The sequence below is a fragment of the Paroedura picta genome, chromosome 8, assembly GCF_049243985.1.
Source record: "Paroedura picta isolate Pp20150507F chromosome 8, Ppicta_v3.0, whole genome shotgun sequence".
NCBI lineage: Eukaryota > Metazoa > Chordata > Lepidosauria > Squamata > Gekkonidae > Paroedura > Paroedura picta.
In genome coordinates, this window is record NC_135376.1 from 2,881,769 (window position 1) to 2,904,681 (window position 22,913).

Genomic DNA, 22,913 nt, shown 5'->3' on the forward strand with positions numbered 1-22,913 from the left:
CCAGCTGGGGGACCATGGGCCAGTCACAGCCCTGATAGTGCAGTTCTTACAGAGCAGTCCTGTCAGAGCTCTCTCAGCTCCACCTCCCTCACAGGATGTCTGTTATGGGGAGAGGAAGGGAAGGCAGCTTTAAGGTGCTTTGAGACCCTTTCAGGCAGTGAAAACTGAAGTATAAAAGACCAACTCTTCTTTTTCTTAATCACCTGGACTGTTGCTTTTTGGTGGTGGACAAGGACCATTTTTGTTTGCAGGACCTTAAAACTGTGCCTCTAGTCCACAAGCTAGTGAAAACGTCCAGAGAGTGCCTGCGAAAGGCCCTGACAATCCTGTCCTTGGCATCTGTGTTGTCACGCAAGGGTTGGCTTGGCTGTGGGGAGACGCAGGAGGCAGTCTGTGCTCAGCCCCGAAGGATCCCTTGCCTCCCTGGGCCTGACTCACACTTAGCCAAAGCCGCCTTGCAGGGTTCTCGTCAAGAAGCAGCGGGGCTCTGAGCTCTTGGCTCAGGTCAGGGAAACGATTCAGATAAGTACATCGCTTTTGCCTCAGTCAGACTTGTATGGGAAACTTGCAGCTCGAGGTAGTTTTTGAACCATATAATTTATTTTCCGTTCCAGGGTTGTATTTCCTCAGTGGCTGATGTGGTGCCAGTCGTCCTTGGAATGTGCATTGCAGGAATGATTAGCATTGAGATCGTCCACAGCAGGGGTAGTCAAACTGCGGCCCTCCAGATGTCCATGGACTACAATTCCCAAGAGCCCCCTGCCAGCGAATGCTGGCAGGGGGCTCCTGGGAATTGTAGGCCATGGACATCTGGAGGGCCGCAGTTTGACTACCCCTGGTCGACAGCCAGAGTGGCTACATTAAAACAAGGAGGGCGTTGGGGGAGTTTTCAAATGCTAATAAAGCCCCCCCCCCCCTTTCCTGAGTTCTAACTGGAAGAGAAAAATTCTCACTCAAGGCTTTTTGCTCACAAAACAGGCTGTTTTTTAAAGGAGAATCATTCTGATGTCTTTTCACTGCAGTTTCTTTTCATAGAAGAAAATGAAACAAGAAAGTCGGGGGTGGATTTTCAGGAAAAAATCCACCAATTCCCTTCTCAAACATCATTTCACTCGACCCTCTGTTTAGAGTACATCCTAGATTTCTAAGAGGGATGTGAGGAAAACAAACCTCCTTCATTTCCCCCTGCAGTCAACAAATTATCAGTGTGGTGCAGGAGAGGTGTTGGAGAAGAATGTCACACCTTTCCAATGCATCCGTGAACCTAGGCCATTCTAAGAGTCTCACTCTTGTGGCAGCTGTGGGCATTTAGGACAGTGTGGCCAGGGGTTGCCAGAGGCTGCGTCTGGCATCTTCAGCAAGATGAGAATCTCTCTGTGCCAAGTTGAGGAGTCTCTAACGACATGTTAGGCCGTGACTTGCTTGACTGTGTACCTTTCCTGAGTTGGGCAGAGTTCCATAACAGGGGTAGTCAACCTGTGGTCCTCCAGATGTCCATGGACTACAATTCCCATGAGCCCCTGCCAGCGAATGCTGGCAGGGGCTCCTGGGAATTGTAGTCCATGGACATCTGGAGGACCACAGGTTGACTACCTCTGCCTTAACAGACAGCGTGGATTTAACTGGCCTTGCCACTTCCGGAGACGTGAAGGTTTGAAGAACTCGGGGACTGGCCTCAACACCCCCCTTTTTCTCTCCCCAGAGATAACCTGGAGTGGCTTGCCAGAGCCACCAACTGGGCGAAGTTCACTGCGACTGCCAGCCTGGGGGTCATACATAAGGTAAGACCAGATGGGCTGTTGCTGAGAGACCGGGCACTGGACCCGCCTTGGAGGCATGCTGCCGGCAGCAAGGATGCGCTCTGCCAGTCGAGAGGTCCGGCATTCGTGGACCAGAATCAGAGGACGGAACCCATTACAACAGGGGCCACAACTTGGTGCCCTTGTTACTCTTGGACACTTTTATTGGTGCCTCCCAAGTTTTTTAAGGAAGTGGGCGGGGTCAGTCTGGGCTTTTGCCCAGCAGAGCTTCTAATTGGCTGTGCAGCTGCTTCTTTAAAAATTGTGTCTGGAGCAGCTGACAGCACAGCACGAGGATATTGTGAGCCAGCGCGGTGTCTCTAATCTAGAGGCACTGGATTTGATTCCTCACTCCTCCTCTCAATGTAGCCTGCTGGGTGACCTTGGGCCAGTCTTGGTTCTCTCAGAGCTCTCTCTGTCCCACCAACCTCACAGGGTGCCCGTTGTGGGGAGAGAAAAGGTAGCCATTTTGAGACTCCCTTGGGTAGCAAACAGCAAGGTACAAAAAACCATCTCTTCTTCATCAGGTGACAAGAAGTATAAATAAGAAGTATAAGTGCAAGAACCTTGTTTTAAACAATGTGTTAAGCAGAGCTGAGTCTTAGAAATCACAGCTCTCTGTTCCAGCTGCTCAAGGGCTGAGTGTTTGATGATTTTATTCCAAAATTTTGCCAGCTACAGATATCAAGCTGATGGGTAGATAGTTACCCAGAAGACTTTGTTTCATTTAAAGAAACTAGGTGTTTATGGATAGCCCCCACAGTGATCCTAGGCCACCATTTTTGTTAGACGGGATGCTATACTTGATGGACCTTCACTGGTCTGATCCAGCAGGGCTCTTCTGAAGTTCGTATGAAGGCCTCAGTTGTTTTACCTCCAGAGGAACTGGCTGGTCCCTGTGTGGGACAGGATGCTGGACTAGATGGACCATCACTGGTCTGATCTAGCAGGGTTCTTCTCACGTTCTTAACAGGACACAATAAATGACGGGGAAACTACATAGTAGGATCTTAGGTTCAGTAAACTGGACACAGTAGACAGTGGAAAAGACGATATTAGGAAAAGTGGAAGTCAGCAGGTAATGAGGAAGATCCACAATCTACATAAACTCAAGTTGAGTATTCCTTTTTTCAGGGGAGCCAGGGCTTTGCAAGACCTGCGCCAAGGTTGTTAATACGATGTTTTGTAGGACATTATTCTGTAGGGTCACCATCACTCGGAACTGACTTGCTAGCACTTAACGCACACTCCGACATGCACAAGCCCTGTCGACTACAGTCCCTAATTTATCCAAGTAACTTTGTAAATCATTTAGTACGGCGCAGCTCTTATTTCCTGCACAGAACAGCGTGCGTGAATGTCCGCTGGGGCACAGCGGGTCGGCTGTCTCAGCTCTGCGATGATCAGACTGTGGCTAAAATAATTCCATGTGCCTACATTCCTAATGGCTTCCCATTGCATTTATCTTGGGCGTCTTCTTTTCATTAGCAGAGGGTCAAACATGCCTTTATCATTAGAATTTACAAGGGAAGAATGGCTTTTACTTACTGGCAGCTCTCCAGAGCTCTGCAAGGAGATAAGCTCAGGCATTTGTGTGCAGGAAGGGCTGGTTAGAATAGATTGCTCTGCCTTGGACATGACACGGAGGCCAAATCTTTCTCCCGTGCCCTGGATTCCGCCCGTTTCTGGGAGCAAATGTGTCCCTATATTCAGTGCTGCTGCCGTGCCTTCTGTTGTTGTTGTTGTTGTTATGTGCGAAGTCGTGTCCGACCCATCGCGACCCCATGGACAATGATCCTCCAGGCCTTCCTGTCCTCTACCATTCCCCGGAGTCCATTTAAGTTTGCCTTCTGTTAGCCATCTTTTATTTCAAAATTCATTTTAAATTTTAATAGACTACAGAAAAGAAAAAACAACAGCTTGAGAACATACATAGAATGTCTCTTCTCAGTGTCTTTATCATAACAAATGTCACATTACAACAGCCATTATAGTATGACAAATAAAGAATATACTTCTCCTTATCAATAAACTCTAAGAAAAAGTTTCGGTGGCCATTGAATTCTTCTGTTTACTACACTAGCAAGTTTGGCCATCTCAGCAAATACCTTATCTAACCATATGTTCTCACCAGGCAATGCTTATGGTTTCCATCTCGATGTGACTAAAAGCCCGGCCATGGCAGTTGCATCTGTTAGCCGTCTCTTGCGGGACAGGTCAGACCCACGGCAGATGACCATTTATTTGGGCAGCCGTGGAGTCCAAATCCCACACGGTTTCTTGTCTAAAACTTTAAAACCTGTCATTCAACTAAATGCCTTGACTTGCATGACTCAGAGTAGCCCAGTCTTGTCAGGTTTGGGAAGCTAAGCAAGGGTCAGCACTTGGATGGGAGACCTGCAGGGAAGCTCAGGATGGCTGCCTCGAGGCAAGCAATGGCAGACCACCTCTGAACGTGTCTTGGCTTGAAAATCCAACAGCGCTGCCATAAAACAGCTGCAGATTGGTGGGACTTTCCACCCCTTGGCCCTGACCAAAGTGGCCCAGGCTCGCCCAGTCTTCTCAGCCCTAGGAAGTGAATCAGGACTACTCATGGCTAGTATTTGGATGGAACAAGAAGAAGAGGAGGAGGAGGAGTTGGTTCTCTTATGCTGCATTTCTCTACCCGAAGGAGTCTCAAAGCGGCTTCCACTCGCCTTCCCTTTCCTCTCCACCTGTGAGGTGACTATGAGAGAGCCCTGATATCACTGCTTGGTCAGAACAGCTTTATCAGTGCTGTGGGGAGCCCAGGGTCACCCAGCTGGCTGCAGGTGGGGGAGCGCGGAATCAAACCTGGCTCACCAAATTAGAAGTCCGCACTCCTAACCACGACACCACCAAGAAATTAGTCCCAGTTCTCTGCTTAGAGCAGGGGTGGCCAAACTGTGGCTTTCCAGTTGTCCACAGACTACAATTCCCATGAGCCCCTGGCAGTGCTGGCAGAGGCTCATGGGAATTGTAGTCCATGGACATTTGGAGAGCTGCAGATTGGCCGCCTCTGAAGAAGCCAGTGATGAATCAGCTCTGTCTTGCCTTGAAAATGCTGTGGGGTGGCTGTGATTTGTCTTCAGTTTCCACCCCCCCCCCCCACCATCTTTCAACCATCTTCCCCAAGGAAGGTTACGGCCTTGCTAAAGGTTGGCCACCGTTGGATACAGGACCTGTAGAAGCCAGAGGGAGTCCTTAACATCCTTAACGTTTCTTTTCTTGCCCCAAACGTGCAGGGCCACGAGAAGGAGGCTCTTCAGTTAATGGCCACGTACCTCCCCAAAGACACGTCTCCCGGCTCGGCCTATCAGGAAGGGGGTGGACTTTACGCCCTGGGGCTCATCCACGCCAACCACGGGGGCGATATCATCGACTACTTGCTGAATCAGCTGAAGAATGCCAGCAACGATGTATGTGCTCTCCAAGGATTTGTGGGAGGGGGGTCCTGGAAGGGGGGAGGGAGTGGCGTGACGGCCGCCTCGCTTGACATAGCAGAGAGGGAGATGCAGATGGCGCCTTGTTCCTCTGGTGGAGCCAAAAGTTTGTTCCTTTCCTCTGAGTGCTGAAAACCACATCCAAGCAAAAGAGAAAACGGCCACTAAATGCTTTTCGCTGAGTAGAAATCTGTAAAATCTCTCGTGTGATTTGAGAGTAGCTGGAGGATCACATTTGAATGTAAAAGCAACTCTGAAAATCATGGAAGAGAAACATAGCTGGATGGGGCTGTCTGGCTCCTCTCTCTTCCTTCCCTCCCCCCATTGAATATAGCCAGGGGTCTCCAACATCCTTCCTGGTGCCCACCAAGTGTTTTTAGGAAGGGCGTTGGGCCAGAGGGCGTTTGCCCAGCAGGGCTTCTTATTGGTAATACAGTTGCCCCCACAGCACAAGTGACAACCCACACCCTCTGTGACTGAATGTAAGCCTGTGTGTGTGAACAGTTTAAAGCAGGTTTTCTCAACCAGGGTTTCGTGAAACCCTGGGGTTTCTTGATAGACCTGGAAAAGTTTCCCAAATGGGTGGGAGTTAATTAATTTTAATATATTAAAATATTTGTTAAGCATCTGTTGGGTGATGTGACCATATACAGTCATGTTGACCCCCCCCCCCCAATAAAAATGGCCAGGGATGGGCCTGGAGGGGGTAGGAGGGTGAGGGGCTTCCCAACCATGTTCTGCACAATCTTCTGGGGTTTCTCAAGCCTGATGAACGTTTCAGGGGTTTCTCAATGATAAAAAAAAGGCTGAGAAAGGCAGGTTTAAAGCAAAATGCTCATTTTAAAAGGCATCTAATCCAGCAGGCCTTCGGTCTGAATGTTAAGGACCCCTTATTCCAATTATGCATCACCTTGCTACCAGATCCTTTGTGGCCGGTTCCACCTCCCATGGCAGCCCTTACGTCTCAGAATGCCAAGAGCACCCGCTGGTTCAGAAAGGCTGGTGAGCCCTGCTGTAGAGAATGTCAAGAGTTATTTTTTCCTCTTTTTGGTAGATTGTCCGCCACGGGGGTAGCCTGGGCCTTGGCTTAGCCGCCATGGGGACTGCACGCCAAGATGTGTACGACCTTCTGAAGACGAACCTGTACCAAGACGATGCAGTGACAGGTGAGGCAGCACTTGGAACAGGCCTGGTGAGCCGGGGGGGGGGTGGCTGGTTCTCGGTGCGGTTTTAGCCTGTCTCTGGGCTGCAAAGAGATATGAAGGAAGACTTGGGAGGAAAAACTTGTTTCCTGAGGAAATTTGGGTAGCACAGCGGAGGGTGGGGCAGGACCCTATGAAATTCTTTCTGTTTTTGAATGTGAGAGGAGTCCTGCTGGATCAAACCAAGGGTCCCTCTAGTGCAGCATTCTGTCTCACACAGTGGTCAGCCAGTTCCTCTGGAGGGCCAGGAACAGGGCAGAGAGGCATAAGAAGATCGGAAGAGCCCTGCTGAATGAGACCAGTGAGGTCCATCTAGTCCAGAATCTGATCTCACACAGTGGCCAGCCAGTTCCTCTGTAGGGCCAGCAACAGGGCAGAGAGGCTGAAGCATTTATAAGAATATATCAGAAAAGCCCTGCTCGGTCAGACCAGAATCAAGGGGTTGATTCCAGGAACCACCTGGAGGTGTGAGCGCAGGGGTCCCCAATGTCTGGTGCCTGAGAACATGATGGTGCCAGCCAGCATATTTCTTAGCACCCACCAGTGTTTTTATTTTAGATAGTGGGTGGGGCCAGTTTTGGCCCCACAGCAGGGCTTCTGAACTGACTGGGCAGATTGAAAATAACGTCAGTTCCGTGGCAGCTGCCACCACAGTATTGGCGTTTACTTCCTCTCACTGTTCGTTCCCACTATTCTTCAAATTACCGCTCTTCTCACCTACACTCGGTTGGGTGGCTCCGCCTCCTGCAGCAGCCATTTTGTGGCTGGCTCCACCCCCATCAGCAGCCATTAGAAATCCCATAATGCCTTCAGGCTCAGAAATGTTGGTGATATTTGTGTTAAAAGATCACAGTGTAATCTTCAAATGACATGCTTGATATATCAGTTTGGGACTTGGCTGTATCCTGTTCAGAACAAACCAATGAAATTGCCGGTCTTTTGCCAGTGCCAATTCGTCCTCCTTGCATTCAGAAGAGCCCTGGCCATTCACTTCCGCTTCTGCTTCCACCACCACCCCCCTCCTTCCCCGCAGGTGAAGCAGCTGGCCTGGCCCTCGGCCTGGTCATGCTGGGCTCGAAAAACGCACAGGCTATCGAGGACATGGTGGGCTATGCCCAGGAGACCCAGCACGAGAAGATCTTGCGGGGCCTGGCGGTCGGCATCGCCTTGGTGATGTATGGGCGGATGGAGGAGGCAGATGCCCTCATCGAGAGCCTCTGCAGAGACAAGGTGAGCGGCATCGGGGGTCTCCCTGCCCTTCTGAATCTGTCCACATTTGCTCAGATTGTGCCCGGGGTTGGGGGGCAGCCCCCCACACTTACTAGCCTGCAGATGGGAGGGAAGCAACTTGCTACCCAGTGGGTTCAGCAATTTGGGCCCTTGCTTATCTCCAAAGAGAAGTTGGAGGAACCTGGGACAGCAGCCGTGCTCCAAAGGCCAGCAGGGTCAATAAAGCTGCATGGCTCCATTAAGGCCCTGTGGGCAGCAGGCCCAGTAGATGACTGGGGTAATTCTCCTGGGAGGTTTGAAGCCTCATCCCCATCTCAGGTCTTGCAGGACTGCTCTGTCCCATGGAATAGGCTGCCTAAGGAGGTGGTGAGCTCCCCCTCACTGGCAGTCTTCAAGCAAAGGTTGGATACACACTTTTCCTGGATGCTTTAAGATGCTTAGGGCTGATCCTGCGTTGAGCAGGGGGTTGGACTAGATGGCCTATATGGCCCCTTCCAACTCTATGATTCTATTCTATGATTTCCCTGGATTCGCTGGTTGAATGTCAACTAAATGGAAGAAAGCTGAAGGCCAGTGGAGACACACCTGGGCTCTCTCTGACTGTGGAGAGGCCCAATGTGGCTGTGTGCATTTGACCCACTCGTCTCCTAGTACTGAGGCCACAGAAACCTCCTTTGAAGGATGCTGGAAGGCACCGAGGCTCAGGGGGTTCAAAATGGCAGACCCAGATTCTGTTCAGATTAGAACATCTAGATCAAATTCCACATAAGTGCATCTTTTATGTGAATGTCAGACAAGGCCCTCGATTCTTTTCTTGTTCGATGGGATGTTTGGGAAGGAAACCTGGCCTTGCCTTTCACTGAGTGTTGTTAGAAATGATTCATAAATTTTTCTGCTCAAGCCCTTGGTATGCTGGGGCATGCAAAACCACGTTAGTTATTCTCATGCAGGAGATAATTGGAAAGATTTCACTTTACCATTCACTGCTGGTAGCTCAGTCTTATGATTTATATTTATTTATTATTTAGATTTAGCTTTCCAGCCCACCGCTCCCCGCCAAGCTGGCTTGTGGTGGGTTACAATTAGGATAAATTAAAATATTACTCCAAATTAAAAGTTCTAAGAGGGATGCTTTTCAATTTGCAACGGATAGTTTGGGTGGAAGGGAAAGTCCTGGTGTTGGGATTCTAAAAACCGGTAACCTTCCAAGGTCAGACCAGACCGCGACTTGGATGCTCAAGTAAAACTTCCCAACAAGCTAAGTGCTCCTTTGCTGGATAATCATCTCTCAAACTTGGGAAATGCCAGGCTGCCACTGGAAGACAGCGACTCCAAATTCCTGGTGCCCATGGCAAAGTTTCTTGTCATCGCCTGCAAAACCGGCCAACTGATCCTGACTTCAGGGCAAGCAGAAGAGTGATATAATTCTATCCTCACCTTAGGATTTTATTCTTTTAAGCAGAGTTTGCAACATTTTGCTAACACTAATTTAAAGTTTTGGTTGTTGGATTTTATGACTTGCCGGTTTTTAACCGTACAATAAATTTTGATTTGATTTGAAGAAAACTGCCCCCCCCGCCCACTTATTTTGGGCAATGTCACCTTTAAACATGGAGGCCTGCTCTTCTCTTCCAGGATCCGATCCTCCGTCGTTCGGGGATGTACACAGTGGCGATGGCGTATTGTGGCTCAGGGAACAACAAGGCCATTAGGCGCCTCTTACATGTGGCGGTGAGTATCGTAGGCTATGGGGCAGAGGGGTGGGGACACATGTGGGAGCACAGCCAGCTCACCTGCAGGGCTTTGCAGTGGGTGTCCACTTCAGCTGCTGTCCTGCTTCGAGGCTTACGGTGATTGAAGAAATGCCCAGTCCAATTTCCATGAACGTCACAGTTGAAACTCTTTCTTTTCCCGACAGGTTAGCGATGTCAACGATGACGTGAGGAGGGCGGCCGTGGAGTCCCTGGGTTTCATTTTGTTCAGGTACGGTGGGTTTTTTGCTTCCGTCTGTTCCGCACAAACTGACGATGTAGCCAAAGTTCTGGAAACTCACTTGTGCTTCGTCTTAACTGATGTGTAACTGGCATGTTGGAAGACTCATATGTAGAGTGGACATGGGATGCATCTCCTTGAGCTTTGTTGGCTTAGTTTGTCTGAAGGTTATTTTAATATTGCTTCACAAATTCAAGAGGGGTGGGGGCTTAAGAACCTAAGAGAAGCCCTGTTGGATCAGGCCAAAGGCCCATCCAGTCCAGCACTCTGTGTTTTACACTGACCCAAATCTAGGTGCCCTCATGAGGACCACCTCTAGGGCACACATGGAGGCAGGCTGCTGTGGGACCTCTCATTAACTGAAATGATTTGAGTCCTCTGTTAGGATGAGGAGGACAGATAAGCCAAGGGACAGTCTTCTGGAACAATGTGGTAGCTTTTGGAGCTATACAGAGTTCTTTCTCAGAATGGGAAGGCAGCAGCCAGTGTAAAGGCCTTGCCGTGTGATTCCTCCTTAGGGTTGCCAGCTCCAGGTTGGGAAATATCTGGAGAGTTTGGGGGTGGTGCGTGGGGAGAGGAGGGGAGGGACGGGACATCAGCAGGGTACAATGCCACAAAGCCCATCTTCCGGAGAACTGATTTCTCACCTTGTGATCAGTTATAATCCCAGGACATCTCCTGGCCCCATCTGGAGGTTGGCAACCCTATTAATCACGTGTTTTTTTGCGGTAGTGGGTGGTCACATTCATGCTGCTCTGGGTGAGGGTGAACTGAGCTTTAACTTCAGTGGTCAGGAGAGAGGGAGAGAAAAGGGCTGCTTCCTCTTGCAGACACGATGCCTGCAGGCCGGCCTCCCATTGCGTGGGCCTGCCCAGGAATGGAGGTGTTCTCTCTGGGTGCCTCCGTCTGCCTTCGGGTTGTATGCCGGCCCGGGAGGGCATTTTCAGTGTTGGCGCCTTTGGGCTAGGGATAGTCAAACTGCGGCCCTCCAGATGTCCATGGACTACAATTCCCATGAGCCCCTGCCAGCAAATGCTGGCAGGGGCTGATGGGAATTGTAGTCCATGGACATCTGAAGGGCCGCAGTTTGTCTACCCCTGCTTTAGGCCTTTGGTGGTTTGGTGCCATCCCAACTATCACCTCGGTCAGTGACAGCCATCAGTGGTCAGTTGGTTTGGTTTCCTGAGCTGGTTTGGCCGCTGGAGCAAATGGCTCGGTATGGGCGTGGTTCACCTGTCCTTTTCAGGGAGGTTTCTCGAAACCTTTTGCTTTGAACCGATGTGCAAGTTGCCTCCAACAGCTGTTCCCAGCCTCTTTGGTTTAAAGGTAAAGGTAAAGGTATCCCCTGTGCAAGCACCGAGTCATGTCTGACCCTTGGGGTGACGCCCTCCAGCGTTTTCATGGCAGACTCAATACGGGGTGGTTTGCCAGTGCCTTCCCCAGTCATTACCGTTTACCCCCCAGCAAGCTGGGTCCTCATTCTACCGACCTCGGAAGGATGGAAGGCTGAGTCAACCTTGAGCCAGCTGCTGGGATCGAACTCCCAGCCTCATGGGCAAAGCTTTCAGACGGCTGTCTTACCACTCTGCGCCACAAGAGGCTCTTTGGTTTGGGGACCCGCAAGCCCAAATTCTCTGGGTATTGTGGCCCAGCCAGGGCTGGCCCAAGGAATTGTTGTGATTGTCCCACAGGCAAACGGTGACCATGTTGCTCATCCAGTTTGGCATTCTGTTTTCGAGTGTAGTTAAGCAATTGCTTTTGTGAACCAAACAAACTTTGCACAAAGGGCGAATTCTCTTCACACACACACACACACACACACACACACGATCCTCTTGCAGGCCGTTGCAAGATCTAGCAAAACCAGAGACCCGGAGAGGGCTTGATCTTGGCCTCCTCAGCCTCAGCCTCAGCTAGTCCGGGGTCTTTTAGGCGTGACGCCAAATCCGCTCTAGCAGCAGGCTTCACAGAAAGCTGTGCGGTGACCTGACAGCCAGCTGCCTGCAGCCCAGTCCTGAGAGCGCGTCTGGAAGTGCAAACCGTCCCCAGCCGAGCCTTGGCTTCGCTCTGATCAGGTCTTTGTTCCGCTGAGCCGAAACGCCTCGGAGCGCTGTGATTTTCCGCACCTTCGCCATAACTCTCATTGAGACTTTCCACTGGGGGCTGCCAGGAGTGGAATTAAGCGTGTGAAGATCTTGTTAAGAGCCCATCGAGAAGGAGAGGCATCTGGGAAGGATCAGATCCAGGATGGATAAGATTATAGCCAGGAATATTAATACCTTCCAAGGGGCGGGGGCGGGGGGGATTGCAATCACTTTATGGGCTACAGACCTCCTAAGTGACTCCTAAGCACATAAACCAGGGGTAGTCAAACAGCGTCCCTCCAGATGTCCATGGACTACAATTCCCATGAGCCCCTGCCAGCATTCGCTGGCAGGGGCTCATGGGAATTGTAGTCCATGGACATCTGGAGGGACGCCGTTTGACTAGCCCTGACATAAACGAAGCCATGTTGGATCAGACCAGTGGCCCATCCAGGCCACCTTTCTCGGTCACCCAGTGGCCATCAGGAGGTCCCCCAGTGGGGCCAGAACTCCAGAAGCCCTCCCACGCTGGCCTTCCGAGCGCCGAGAAGCTTCGTCTTCACTGCCACAGAGAAAGTGTTCAGACAACACCTTGTGGCTGATAGCCACTGAAGGACCTGTGCTCCAGATGTTTCTGCAGTCCCCTGGGGAAGCTGTCAGTTCTTGTGGCCATGTGCAAACATAAGAGGCCTGGAGGACCCAGTGTTTGCATAAGAATCATAGAGTTGGAAGGGACCTCCTGGGTCATCTAGTCCATCCACCTGCACTATGCAGGACACTCACACCCTCTTGCTCCTCCACTGTCACCTGCCACCCCCTTGAGCCTTCACAGAATCAGCCTCTCCATCAGATGGCTCTCCAGCCTCTGGCAGAATTGACTCTCTGAACGAATCTTACTTTTTGCCGCCAGCTTGGTTTAGAGTGGTGGTTTCTCATCTGTCGAGCCAGGTTTGATTCCACCTCCTCCATGTGCAGCCAGCTTGGGCTCTTCACAGCCGGTAGGGCTGTTCTCACAGAGCGGTTCTGTCAGAGCTCTCTCAGCCTCCCCTCCCTCCCAGGGTGTCTGTTGTGGGGAGAGGAAAGGGAAGGTGATTGGAAGCCACTTTGAGACTCCTTTGGACAGTGAAGAATGGGGAATAAAAACCTTCTTCTGCGAATCCTACTTTCTCTGCCTTTCCAAGCATGCCGCGTGGGATGGGGTTGTGTGCTCCTCCAGTTCTCTGTGTGGGCAGCAGGGGTCTCTGCAGGGCCATTTTGTTCTCCGTCAGCCTAAATCGGCTTTGCTGGGCGGAGAATGACCTACCTTCTCTGGCGGGTTTAATTGACCCTGTCGTGTTTGTACAGAAGAAACGAATTCCACACGCTCCTCCCATATTTGAGGGGGGATTTTTTTTTCCAAATCGGTTCTGATGGAACATTTTTGCTCTCTGATCTCACTGCTGTTTCCTGTCTTGGACACGCGCAATAAGCATTGTTGGGGAGGGATAGCTCCCTGCCTACCAGCCTGTGTTCCGTCTCCCTCTTTGCCATTTGGTCCCCTCCTCCTGGCTCAGCCCCTGCAGCTGGAGCTTTCAGGAAGGGATGAATGTGATTGAATGTGAGCCGTCAGCCCTGATTGATCAGCAGGGATGGCAACAAGTATGATGAGACATTAGGCTTGTGTACCGTTTGGGGCAATTGCAGAGAATTCCATATTGTGGCCCAGTTCCCCTTAAGGGGCCCGGCAGGGATGGCCAAACTGTGGCTCTCCCGATGTCCATGGACTACGGTTCCCATGAGCCCCTGGCAGCACTGTAGTCCATGGACATCTGGAGAGCCACAGACTGGCCATCCCTGGGCTAGAATGAGAGCTTAGATGAACTTTTCTTTTTGCCAGCAAGTTGCATCTGACTTATAGCAAACTCACATGGGGCTTTTGAGGCAAGAGCTACCCTGAATATCCTTGGGGTCTCACTCTGCTTAGCTTAAGGCTATAAGGGAAGCCATGTTGGATAAGGCCAACCAGCCCAACCACACAATGGAAAAACCCAAGTGTCCTCAGGAGTTCCGCCAGTGGGGCCAGTCCTCTGGAACCCATCCCATTGTGGCCCCCCAAGCCCCAAGAAGACAGAGCATCTCTGTCCCCGACATAAGCATGTAAGAGAAGCCCTGTTGGATCAGACCAGTGGCCCCTCCAGCCAAATACTCTGTGTCACACAGTGGCCAAAACCCAGGGGCCCTCAGGAGGTCCACCTGCAGGGCCAGAAGCCCAAATGCAAAGTATGGAGAATACCCTGACCCAGCTAGCCCAATCTCAGTCGATCTCAGGGACTGAGCCAGGTCAGCCCTGGCAAGCATTTGGATGGGAGGCCTGCAGGACAACCGGGGGGGGGGGGGGCGTGGCACAGAGGCAGGCCATGGCAGACAACCTTGGGACATCTCTTGCCCTGGAAACGCCACAGGGTGGCAAGAAGTGAGCTGTGACCGGACGGTGCTTCCCACCCCCGCTGTTTAGAGTGTGGGACTTAAGTTGTAAGTGGCTTGCGATCAGCAAGGATGTTCCAGAGAAAAAGCGGGGATTATCTTGTATATTGTTTAAAAGATAAAAGGAGAGCTTCGTCAGAGCTCTTGCAAGGAGGTCAAGGGGAGAGCGATTCTCGGGAAGAAGGGATTCTGCGTCTGGGGAACTGGAAGCCTGGCCTTGGCTCCGCGTCTGCCGCGGGATTCTTGGTGTTGGGCGGTTGCCAGTGATTGTCAGAGTGCTCGCCTTCAGACAAGCACGCGTCTCTTTCAGAAAGCCTCTTTATTCAGAAGCGCAGAGCTCCAGCAAAGCATTGGCAGAACTGAAGTTACACACAAGGGTTTGCATATATAAAACACCAGCACTTTCCCTTCCCTCCCTCCCTCCCTCTCTCCCTCGGGAAGGTGATGACTCAGGTTTCAAAGGGAAACCAAAGGATTCTACAATTTAAGCACAAAGCACAGGGAGTCTGGCGGAGGGGGGGGGGAGAGCTCGGTGTGAGCACCTAAAGCAGGGGTAGTCAAACTGCAGCCCTCCAGATGTCCATGGACTACAATTCCCAGGAGCCCCCTGCCAGCATTTGCTGGCAGGGGGCTCCTGGGAATTGTAGTCCATGGACATCTGGAGGGCCGCAGTTTTGACTACCCCTGACCTAAAGTCATAAACTACAGACTGAGGAATTCAGCCTTGAGGTGCACAGCAGAAACAGGAACTGGCCTCACAGGCCTGGCAATATCAGACAGCTCTAATAATCAATCACAATCAATATGACAATAAAATCAGAGCCCAGGAGCACCTTTAAGACCAACACAGGCTGCTTGCACTCGAAAGCTCCCGCCTTGAATAAATCTTTGTTGGTCTTAAAGGTGCTACAGTATGACAGGACTCCCAGGACCTCAATGCTATGCATAGCTTGCATGAAGTATGCAAAATGAGACTTTATGCAAATTCTTTTGGGTTGCAGAATTTGTGTGGACCTACAAGAAGGTTTGTGCTTCTTGTAGGGTGTGATTTGAATCAACTGGAATCAGAATTCTGGTTCATGCGAGGTGCAGCCCTGACCCTATGGGACTATATGTCCCGTATAAATCGGTGATGATTTATTTGGCAAGGTGAGTGCGGTTTTCATGCGGTTTTTCTCAGGCTGAGCCCCAGCAGCAGACCAGATTCTGAGGGTCGCCTCCCAGATATCTGCGGTTTGCTAGGGACAGAGTTTTTGCATTCTGGCCAAGACCGCCTTCGTCTTCTGGGAGGCCACAAAGCTCCCAGTGGAAAGGAGAGAACAATGGTCCCTGGAAACGTTTCCAGCGCAGTGATAAAGCAGCTTGCCTCTTTTCCCTAGAGTCCGAATGACTTCTGGGTTAAAACAGGCGTCTCTGATAAGCCTGCCTTGACGCACAAGGCGATGAAATCCCGTTATCTTCCTTCCCCTGCTACGGATGAGTCTCAGGGCAAGTCCTCCTGTCCTTTGTTAAAGGAGAGAGTCCCACCGGGGCCCGCCTGACACGCAGCTCTGTCCCGTAGTCCAGGGGTAGTCAACCTGTGGTCCTCCAGATGTCCATGGACTACAATTCCCATGAGCCTCTGCCAGCGTTAGCTGGCAGGGGCTCATGGGAATTGTAGTCCATGAACATCTGGAGGACCACAGGTTGACTACCCCTGGTCCAGATGATTAACTTTGGGGCACCTTGTAAACCCAGGTTCCTCACCAAAGAGGCAATTGGGAATCCCTGGTGTTTATATCTGGTGTTTAGAGTGATTCATGTATTATCTCGGCAGCCCTTGGCAAAACCATGTAAGGCAGGCTGTCATCTCCCGACTACAAACGGGACCCAGGCCAAGGGAAGAGGGGCTGCCTTTTGGAAGGTAGTTTTGGGAGGGTAACCATAGGGATGTTGCCCCAAGGGAGCTTCGGCACTTGTGAACTTAAGCCCAAAAACATACACAACATAAGTTTTGTTGGTCTCTAATGTGCCACGGGACTGGAATCTGACTTTCTTAAGACCCCTTTGTATATTCTCATATGAGGTGAGGCTTGGAATGGAGTTTTTGGGATTCAGTTTTCTGGTTCCTACAGTGTACTTCTTCTCCAGGTCCTTGTTTGATTTAGTCAATGTGCTACTCTCGGGTAGGGGTGGCCAAACTGGCTCTCCAGATGTCCATTGACTACAATTCCCACGAGCCCCTCATGCATAGGGTCATTGTTTGGCCACCCTTGCTTTATAAGAACTTCCTTGCCCAACCAGGAGTCCCGAAAGTGTAGTACCCGTGTCCCCTCTGTCAGGAGTCTCCAACACGGTGCCGATGGGGGCCATAACAACCACTGGGATCTTTTCTGGCACCCTCCAGAAGAAGACCCGCTTTTTGTATCCCGCTTTTTCCTCCCTGAAGGAGCTTACAAAGCAGCTTACAATCACCTACCCTTCCTCTCCCCACAACAACAACAGGCAATCTGTGAGGGGGGTGAGGCAGAGAGAGCTCTGACAAAACAACAACAATAATAGTAATAACAGCAGCAACTTATTTTTATATCCCACCCTTCCTGATTGGCTCAGGGTGAGTAACAATCGGAATTCGTACAATTAACAGTACATCGACTGGCCCAAGGTCACCCAGCGGGCTGCATGTGGAGGAGGAGGGAGGAATCAAACCCCGCTGCCCCGATTAGAGGCCGCTGCTCTTAAACAAGAGTCCACTCCGGCTTTTAGAAAGTGGGTGGGGCCAGATGGAGCTTTTGCTCAGCAAGGGTTCTGATTGGCCTGTGGAGGTATGATTGGCTGTGTGGAGTTTTTTAAAACTGTTTCTTTGGCAGCAGCTGCTACCATGCCATTTTGTGGCTGTGCCCACCATGCTGTGTCAAAATCCCAGAGGCTCCGAAAGGTTGCAGGCGGGTGGTTTATGTAGCCCTGCAGCCACGCGGGTGAAAATTTGTAAACGGGATGTGATAAGATGGTTGCCTTACTTCATTTTCTGGCCTGCGGAAGCAGTTTCTCTTCTCTGGGCCTCTAAAAGGAAGCCCTTCGACGGAGGTAGTGAAGTGAAATCAGCCTTGGCATTAAAAAAAGAAATAAAGCTGCAGTGAGACAAGACCCAGAGAATCGGGGGCATGTTTTCTAGCAGTCCTGCGTTTTCTAGGAAATGTGAGGTATGTAAGCATCTAAATTATGACCCACTGACAAATAGAGGGCAGGGCGACACCATCTGGGGCCTGTAAGGAAGTTTGCTTTATCTAAGATTGTCCCCTTCACTCTAATATATAGTACAACAAACTCAGAGCCCAGTAGCACCTTTGAGACCCACAAAGATTTATTCAAGGCGTGAGCTTTCGAGTGCAAGCACTCGAAAGCTCACACCCTGAATAAATCTTTGTGGGTCTTAAAGGTGCTACTGGACTCTGAGTTTGTTGTGCTACTTCAGACCAACACGGCTCCTCATTTGAATCTGTAATATATAGTGATAGTCCCCCCCCCCGGGGGGGGATTCCAAGATTGTAATACATAGTCCCTATTAGAGCTTTTTGCAAAGGAAAATTTCTGAGTGGGTTGTCACATTTTGCGAAAACGAGAAGGGAGAACAGGAAAAGCATCTTGCCGGAATTTGCACTGGGTGTTTATGCGGTGGCAGCTCCCTGCATGTTGCCCCCCCCCCCCCGCAGCACCTATCCTGCTCCCAAACGTGGTCCATGGATCCTACTTGGCGGAAGACGTTTCTCCCGCGCTCCCTGGCTCTGTCAGCACAGTTCTTAAAATATTTATCGCTGCGTGATGAGAAACCATCATTCTTGCAATGTCTGCTCTTTTAAATGAGAAAGCTGGAGAGGGGCGGGCGGAATGCAACTTCAGAATTGTTGTTTTTTTCTTTAAATCACACATTCGCGGAGTTTGTGAAAAGGCCTCCTTTTGCCGTGTTTAGCTTTAACCTTTCGGGGAGCTCCGGGCACGGTCGTCCTTCTTGCAGTGTTTGGCAAACACTTCAGGGGATGTTTCTGCGGAAAGTGAAAATAGATAGGTGGGTTTGTTAGGAATCCGTTCTGTCTTGCCCTCCCCTCTCACAGTGGACTGTCAATATGAGTTCAGTCCAGACCTTCTCTGCGTGGGGCTGGGGAGGGTGCAGAGGGCACATCAACTGCTCGGGGACGGTGATGAATAGAGCAGGGGTAGTCAACCTGTGGCCCTCCAGATGTTCATGGACTACAATTCCCATGAGCCCATGGGAATTGTAGTCCATGAACATCTGGAGGGCCACAGGTTGACTACCCCTGGAATCGAGGACGGTTCCGTGTAACCTGCACCAATCAACGTCTGGGCCGACCCAAAATATCAATCTCAGCATGGCAAAAAGCTTTATTTTGTATACTTCTCTCAGAGCTCGTCTTTCTCACTGACACTGAAGGTGGATTATTACAAGATGATAAAAGCAAAACCCGGCCATTTAAGACATCCAATAGAATTCAAAAACAACGCCAACAGACCACCGTCTAATGCCCTGAGCTTAATTGTCAGCTGCAATTCAGCAGTCTCCCTCTCGAATCTCCCTCTGAAATTCCTTTGCAAGAGAACTGCTACTCTTAGGTCAGCCACTGAATGTCCTGGAAGGTTCAGATGTTCCCCCTGCTGGTTTTTGAACATTTAGGTTTCTAAAGGCAAACTTATGTCTTTCTTTAGCAGCACCTTTAGTTTGGGGCTTGTAGAGCGTCAGAGTTGCCAGGTTGAGGAAGGCCTCGGGCACCGGTCTTAACTGACAGCCTGGCGGACGAGCACTATTTTGCAGGCCCTACGGAAGTGTTTGAGTTCCCATCGGGCCTTGATTTCATCGGGGAGCTCATTCCACCAGGTTGGGGCCACAGTTGAGAAGGCCCTGGCTCTATCTGGAGGACAAAGAGGGGGCTCTTTTTCAAAGGAACTGGCCTGTTTGTCCAGGGGAGAGGGTGGAAGGGGGATTGCTGAAACGTGATGACCTACATCCCATCCGAAGATGAGCAGGACTATGCATTTGAGGTGGGTCCCCTGATGGTGTTGCTAGGCTATGCATGAGAGCAAAGTGGGCATCTTGGTTGGTTGCAGGTCTCGGTAACAGGACTTTGAACCATCAGAGCTCTTGGTAACTGGTGAAGGGACTCTCAAGAGCCTTTACTAGGCTGGTGCGCTTCGGCGGGCAGTCAAGCCCGAAGCGGCTAGCACCGCATTGCGGTGCTAGCCGCTTCAGGCTTGACTGCCCACCGAAGTGCACCAGCCTAGCTTTTACCCTGAAACTCTGGTTAGTTTCTAACGTGCTTCTGGGCTTAAGTCTTAACATAGGGAGTCTTACCGGCCTGTATATTCTCCAAGCCGTTAAGGAAGGACTGCTTTTCTCAAGGAGGAAAAGCATCCTTTCTTGGCAGAGAGACGTGCGTTCCGCCTAGCAGGGGAAGCTTCCGAAGCCTCCATTAAGGAACACGCATTTCCACAAGGCTTTGAGCGCACTGCTGTTCTCCCAGGAAGGGGAAATAGTGTTTTAAGAACCTCGCTAACAAAATTATGGCGTCGCTGCGGATTCAGGCAGGAAAGGGCAGATGGAATGTCGGGGAGGGGGAAGCAGGGAAGAAAGTCAGAGGATTTTCCGGGTATTCGGAGGGAACAGAAGGGCCGGGGTGTGTGTGGCAGGAACCTTTTTTTAGCAACATGGACGTAGCTGGAATGCTGGATCCGGTTCCTAAGGAGAGATGATGGAGAAATATGTGAAGGGAACGAAAGAGGAGGTGGAGTTTAGCAGATGGGACTGAAGTGGCTGGAATGGCAGTGTAAATAAATATTTTTTGTAAGTGATGGTACCTAGGTGGCTCATAGCAGTCAAAATTCGAACCCTGACCTCCTGGAGTGTTGTATTTGTAGCCCAGTGGGCCCCCGTATTTGCGCCCGTGGCAGGGATCTTCCTCGAACTGGGCCACATTTTGTGTGTTTTTATAATTAAGGTAAGGATGATATCTGTAAGAAGCAGACCCTGACAGCAACTTGTGTGTTGCCCTCAGAAGTTGAAGGAGCCTTCCCTGTTCTGGCTTTTTGGGATGACTGGCTAGGTGGCTTAATGTAAGATGCTTTATTTCATTTGCATCGTGCCATCTTTATTTTGACGCCCAGGAGGCTGCCTTATGCTGAATCAGCCCAGCAGTCCCTCAAGCTCAGTCTTGTCTGCTCAGATTGGCAGCGGCTCTTCCTGCCTCGTCCTTTTAACTGGAGAGGCCTGGGATTCAACCTGGGACCTTCTGCGTGCCAAACAGAGGCTCTGCCGTTGAGCCACAGCACCTCCCAAAATCAGTCTTGTCTGTTCAAAGTGGGAGTGGCTCTCCAGGATTTCAGGCTGAGATCCCTCCTGTCCCCTCCTGCCTGGTCCTTTCAATGGAGATGCCAAGGATTGAACCTGGGACCTTCTGCAGGCCAAGCAGGGGCTCTGCCACTGAGCCAAGGCCCCTCCCCTTTGAGCTTTAAAAGGGCAGCATATGAGAGAAAGGGGATAACCCAGTGGCAAAGCATGCAGAAGGTCTCAGGTTCAGTCCCTGGCATCCTCAGGAACAAGGTACAAGAGGGAATTGATGGGGAAAACCTCTGCCTGACACCCAGGAGAGCTGGCACCAATCTTGAGTAGACAGTCCTGACCTTGGTGGTCGCAGGGTCTGGTTCAGCATGAGGCAGCTTCCACGTGTGTTTCCATACAGCCACTTTTGCTGTCTGCTCCCAAGGGTAGAGAGTGACGTCAAGTCCATGGAGGCTCTATGGACCGGTCAAGGCAAGAGATGTTCAGAGGTATTTTGCCATTGCCTGCCTCTGTGGAGCAACTTGGTGGTCAGTCATAGAATCCTAGAGTGGGAAGGGGCCATGCAGGCCGTCTAGTCCAACCCCCTGCTCAGTGCAGGATCAGCCTCCAGCATCCAGGAGAAGGATCTGTCCAGCCGCTGCTTGAAGACAGCCAGTGAGGGGGAGCTCCCCACCTCCTTAGGCAGCCCCTTCCACTGCTGAACTGGACTCCTAGAATCCTAGAGTGGGAAGGGGCCATGCAGGCCGTCTAGTCCCACCCCCTGCTCAAGGCAGGATCAGCCTCCAGCATCCAGGAGAAGGATCTGTCCAGCCGCTGCTTGAAGACGGCCAGTGAGGGGAGCTCCCCACCTCCTTAGGCAGCCCCTTCCACTGCTGAACTGGACTCCTAGAATCCTAGAGTGGGAAGGGGCCATGCAGGCTGTCTAGTCCCACCCCCTGCTCAAGGCAGGATCAGCCTCCAGCATCCAGGAGAAGGATCTGTCCAGCCGCTGCTTGAAGACGGCCAGTGAGGGGAGCCCCCCACCTCCTGAGGCAGCCCCTTCCCCTGCTGAACTAGACTCAAAGAATCCTAGAGTGGGAAGGGGCCATGCAGGCCATCTAGTCCCACCCCCTGCTCAAGGCAGGATCAGCCTCAAGCATCCAGGAGAAGGATCTGTCCAGCCGCTGCTTGAAGACGGCCAGTGAGGGGGAGCTCCCCACCTCCTTAGGCAGCCCCTTCCCCTGCTGAACTAGACTCCTAGAATCCTAGAGTGGGAAGGGGCCATGCAGGCCATCTAGTCCACCCCCTGCTCAGTGCAGGATCAGGCTCAAGCATCCTGGATAAGAATCTGTCCAGCTGCTGCTTGAAGACGACCAGTGAGGGGGAGCTCCCCACCTCCTTAGGCAGCCCCTTCCCCTGCTGAACTAGACTCCTAGAATCCTAGAGTGGGAAGGGGCCATGCAGGCCATCTAGTCCACCCCCTGCTCAGTGCAGGATCAGCCTCAAGCATCCTGGATAAGAATCTGTCCAGCTGCTGCTTGAAGACGACCAATGAGGGGGAGCTCCCCACCTCCTTAGGCAGCCCCTTCCCCTGCTGAACTAGACTCCTAGAATCCTAGAGTGGGAAGGGGCCATGCAGGCCATCTAGTCCACCCCCTGCTCAGTGCAGGATCAGGCTCAAGCATCCTGGATAAGAATCTGTCCAGCTGCTGCTTGAAGACGACCAGTGAGGGGGAGCTCCCCACCTCCTTAGGCAGCCCCTTCCCCTGCTGAACTAGACTCCTAGAATCCTAGAGTGGGAAGGGGCCATGCAGGCCATCTAGTCCACCCCCTGCTCAGTGCAGGATCAGCCTCAAGCATCCTGGATAAGAATCTGTCCAGCTGCTGCTTGAAGACGACCAGTGAGGGGGAGCTCCCCACCTCCTTAGGCAGCCCCTTCCCCTGCTGAACTAGACTCCTAGAATCCTAGAGTGGGAAGGGGCCATGCAGGCCATCTAGTCCACCCCCTGCTCAGTGCAGGATCAGCCTCAAGCATCCTGGATAAGAATCTGTCCAGCTGCTGCTTGAAGACGGCCAGTGAGGGGGAGCTCCCACGAACACAGGCTAGCATACATTCAGGTGGGTGGCCATGTTGGTCTGCAGCGATAGAGCAAGGTTTGAGTCCACCAGCACCTTCACGACTGACTGAGTTTAATTTGCCAGAGGTGTGTCTCCACCCAGAAGCTTATACCCAGGACTAAACTTTGTCGGTCTTAAAGGTGCTCCTGGCCTCAGACTAAACTGCAGTTTGAGCTGCAGACTAATCAGCGTCTTCTATGGAAGAGTTTTATGGTATTTTGCAGAATGCGGAAGACACGCAGTACATTACGGGCTTC

At 51.4% G+C, this 22,913-nt stretch overlaps 1 protein-coding gene across 2 annotated transcripts in view; it reads left to right on the forward strand.

Moving 5' to 3' along the window:
• Positions 1-22,913, forward strand: part of PSMD1 (proteasome 26S subunit, non-ATPase 1) — a 91,382-nt gene that overhangs the window by 12,399 nt on the left and 56,070 nt on the right. For both annotated transcript variants that reach the window (XM_077348073.1, XM_077348072.1), the window contains exons 11-16: positions 1,703-1,781; positions 5,063-5,236; positions 6,315-6,426; positions 7,496-7,692; positions 9,328-9,423; positions 9,611-9,675. In XM_077348073.1, the coding sequence (XP_077204188.1) occupies positions 1,703-1,781; positions 5,063-5,236; positions 6,315-6,426; positions 7,496-7,692; positions 9,328-9,423; positions 9,611-9,675 (723 nt within the window). The remainder of the gene's footprint in view (positions 1-1,702; positions 1,782-5,062; positions 5,237-6,314; positions 6,427-7,495; positions 7,693-9,327; positions 9,424-9,610; positions 9,676-22,913) is intronic.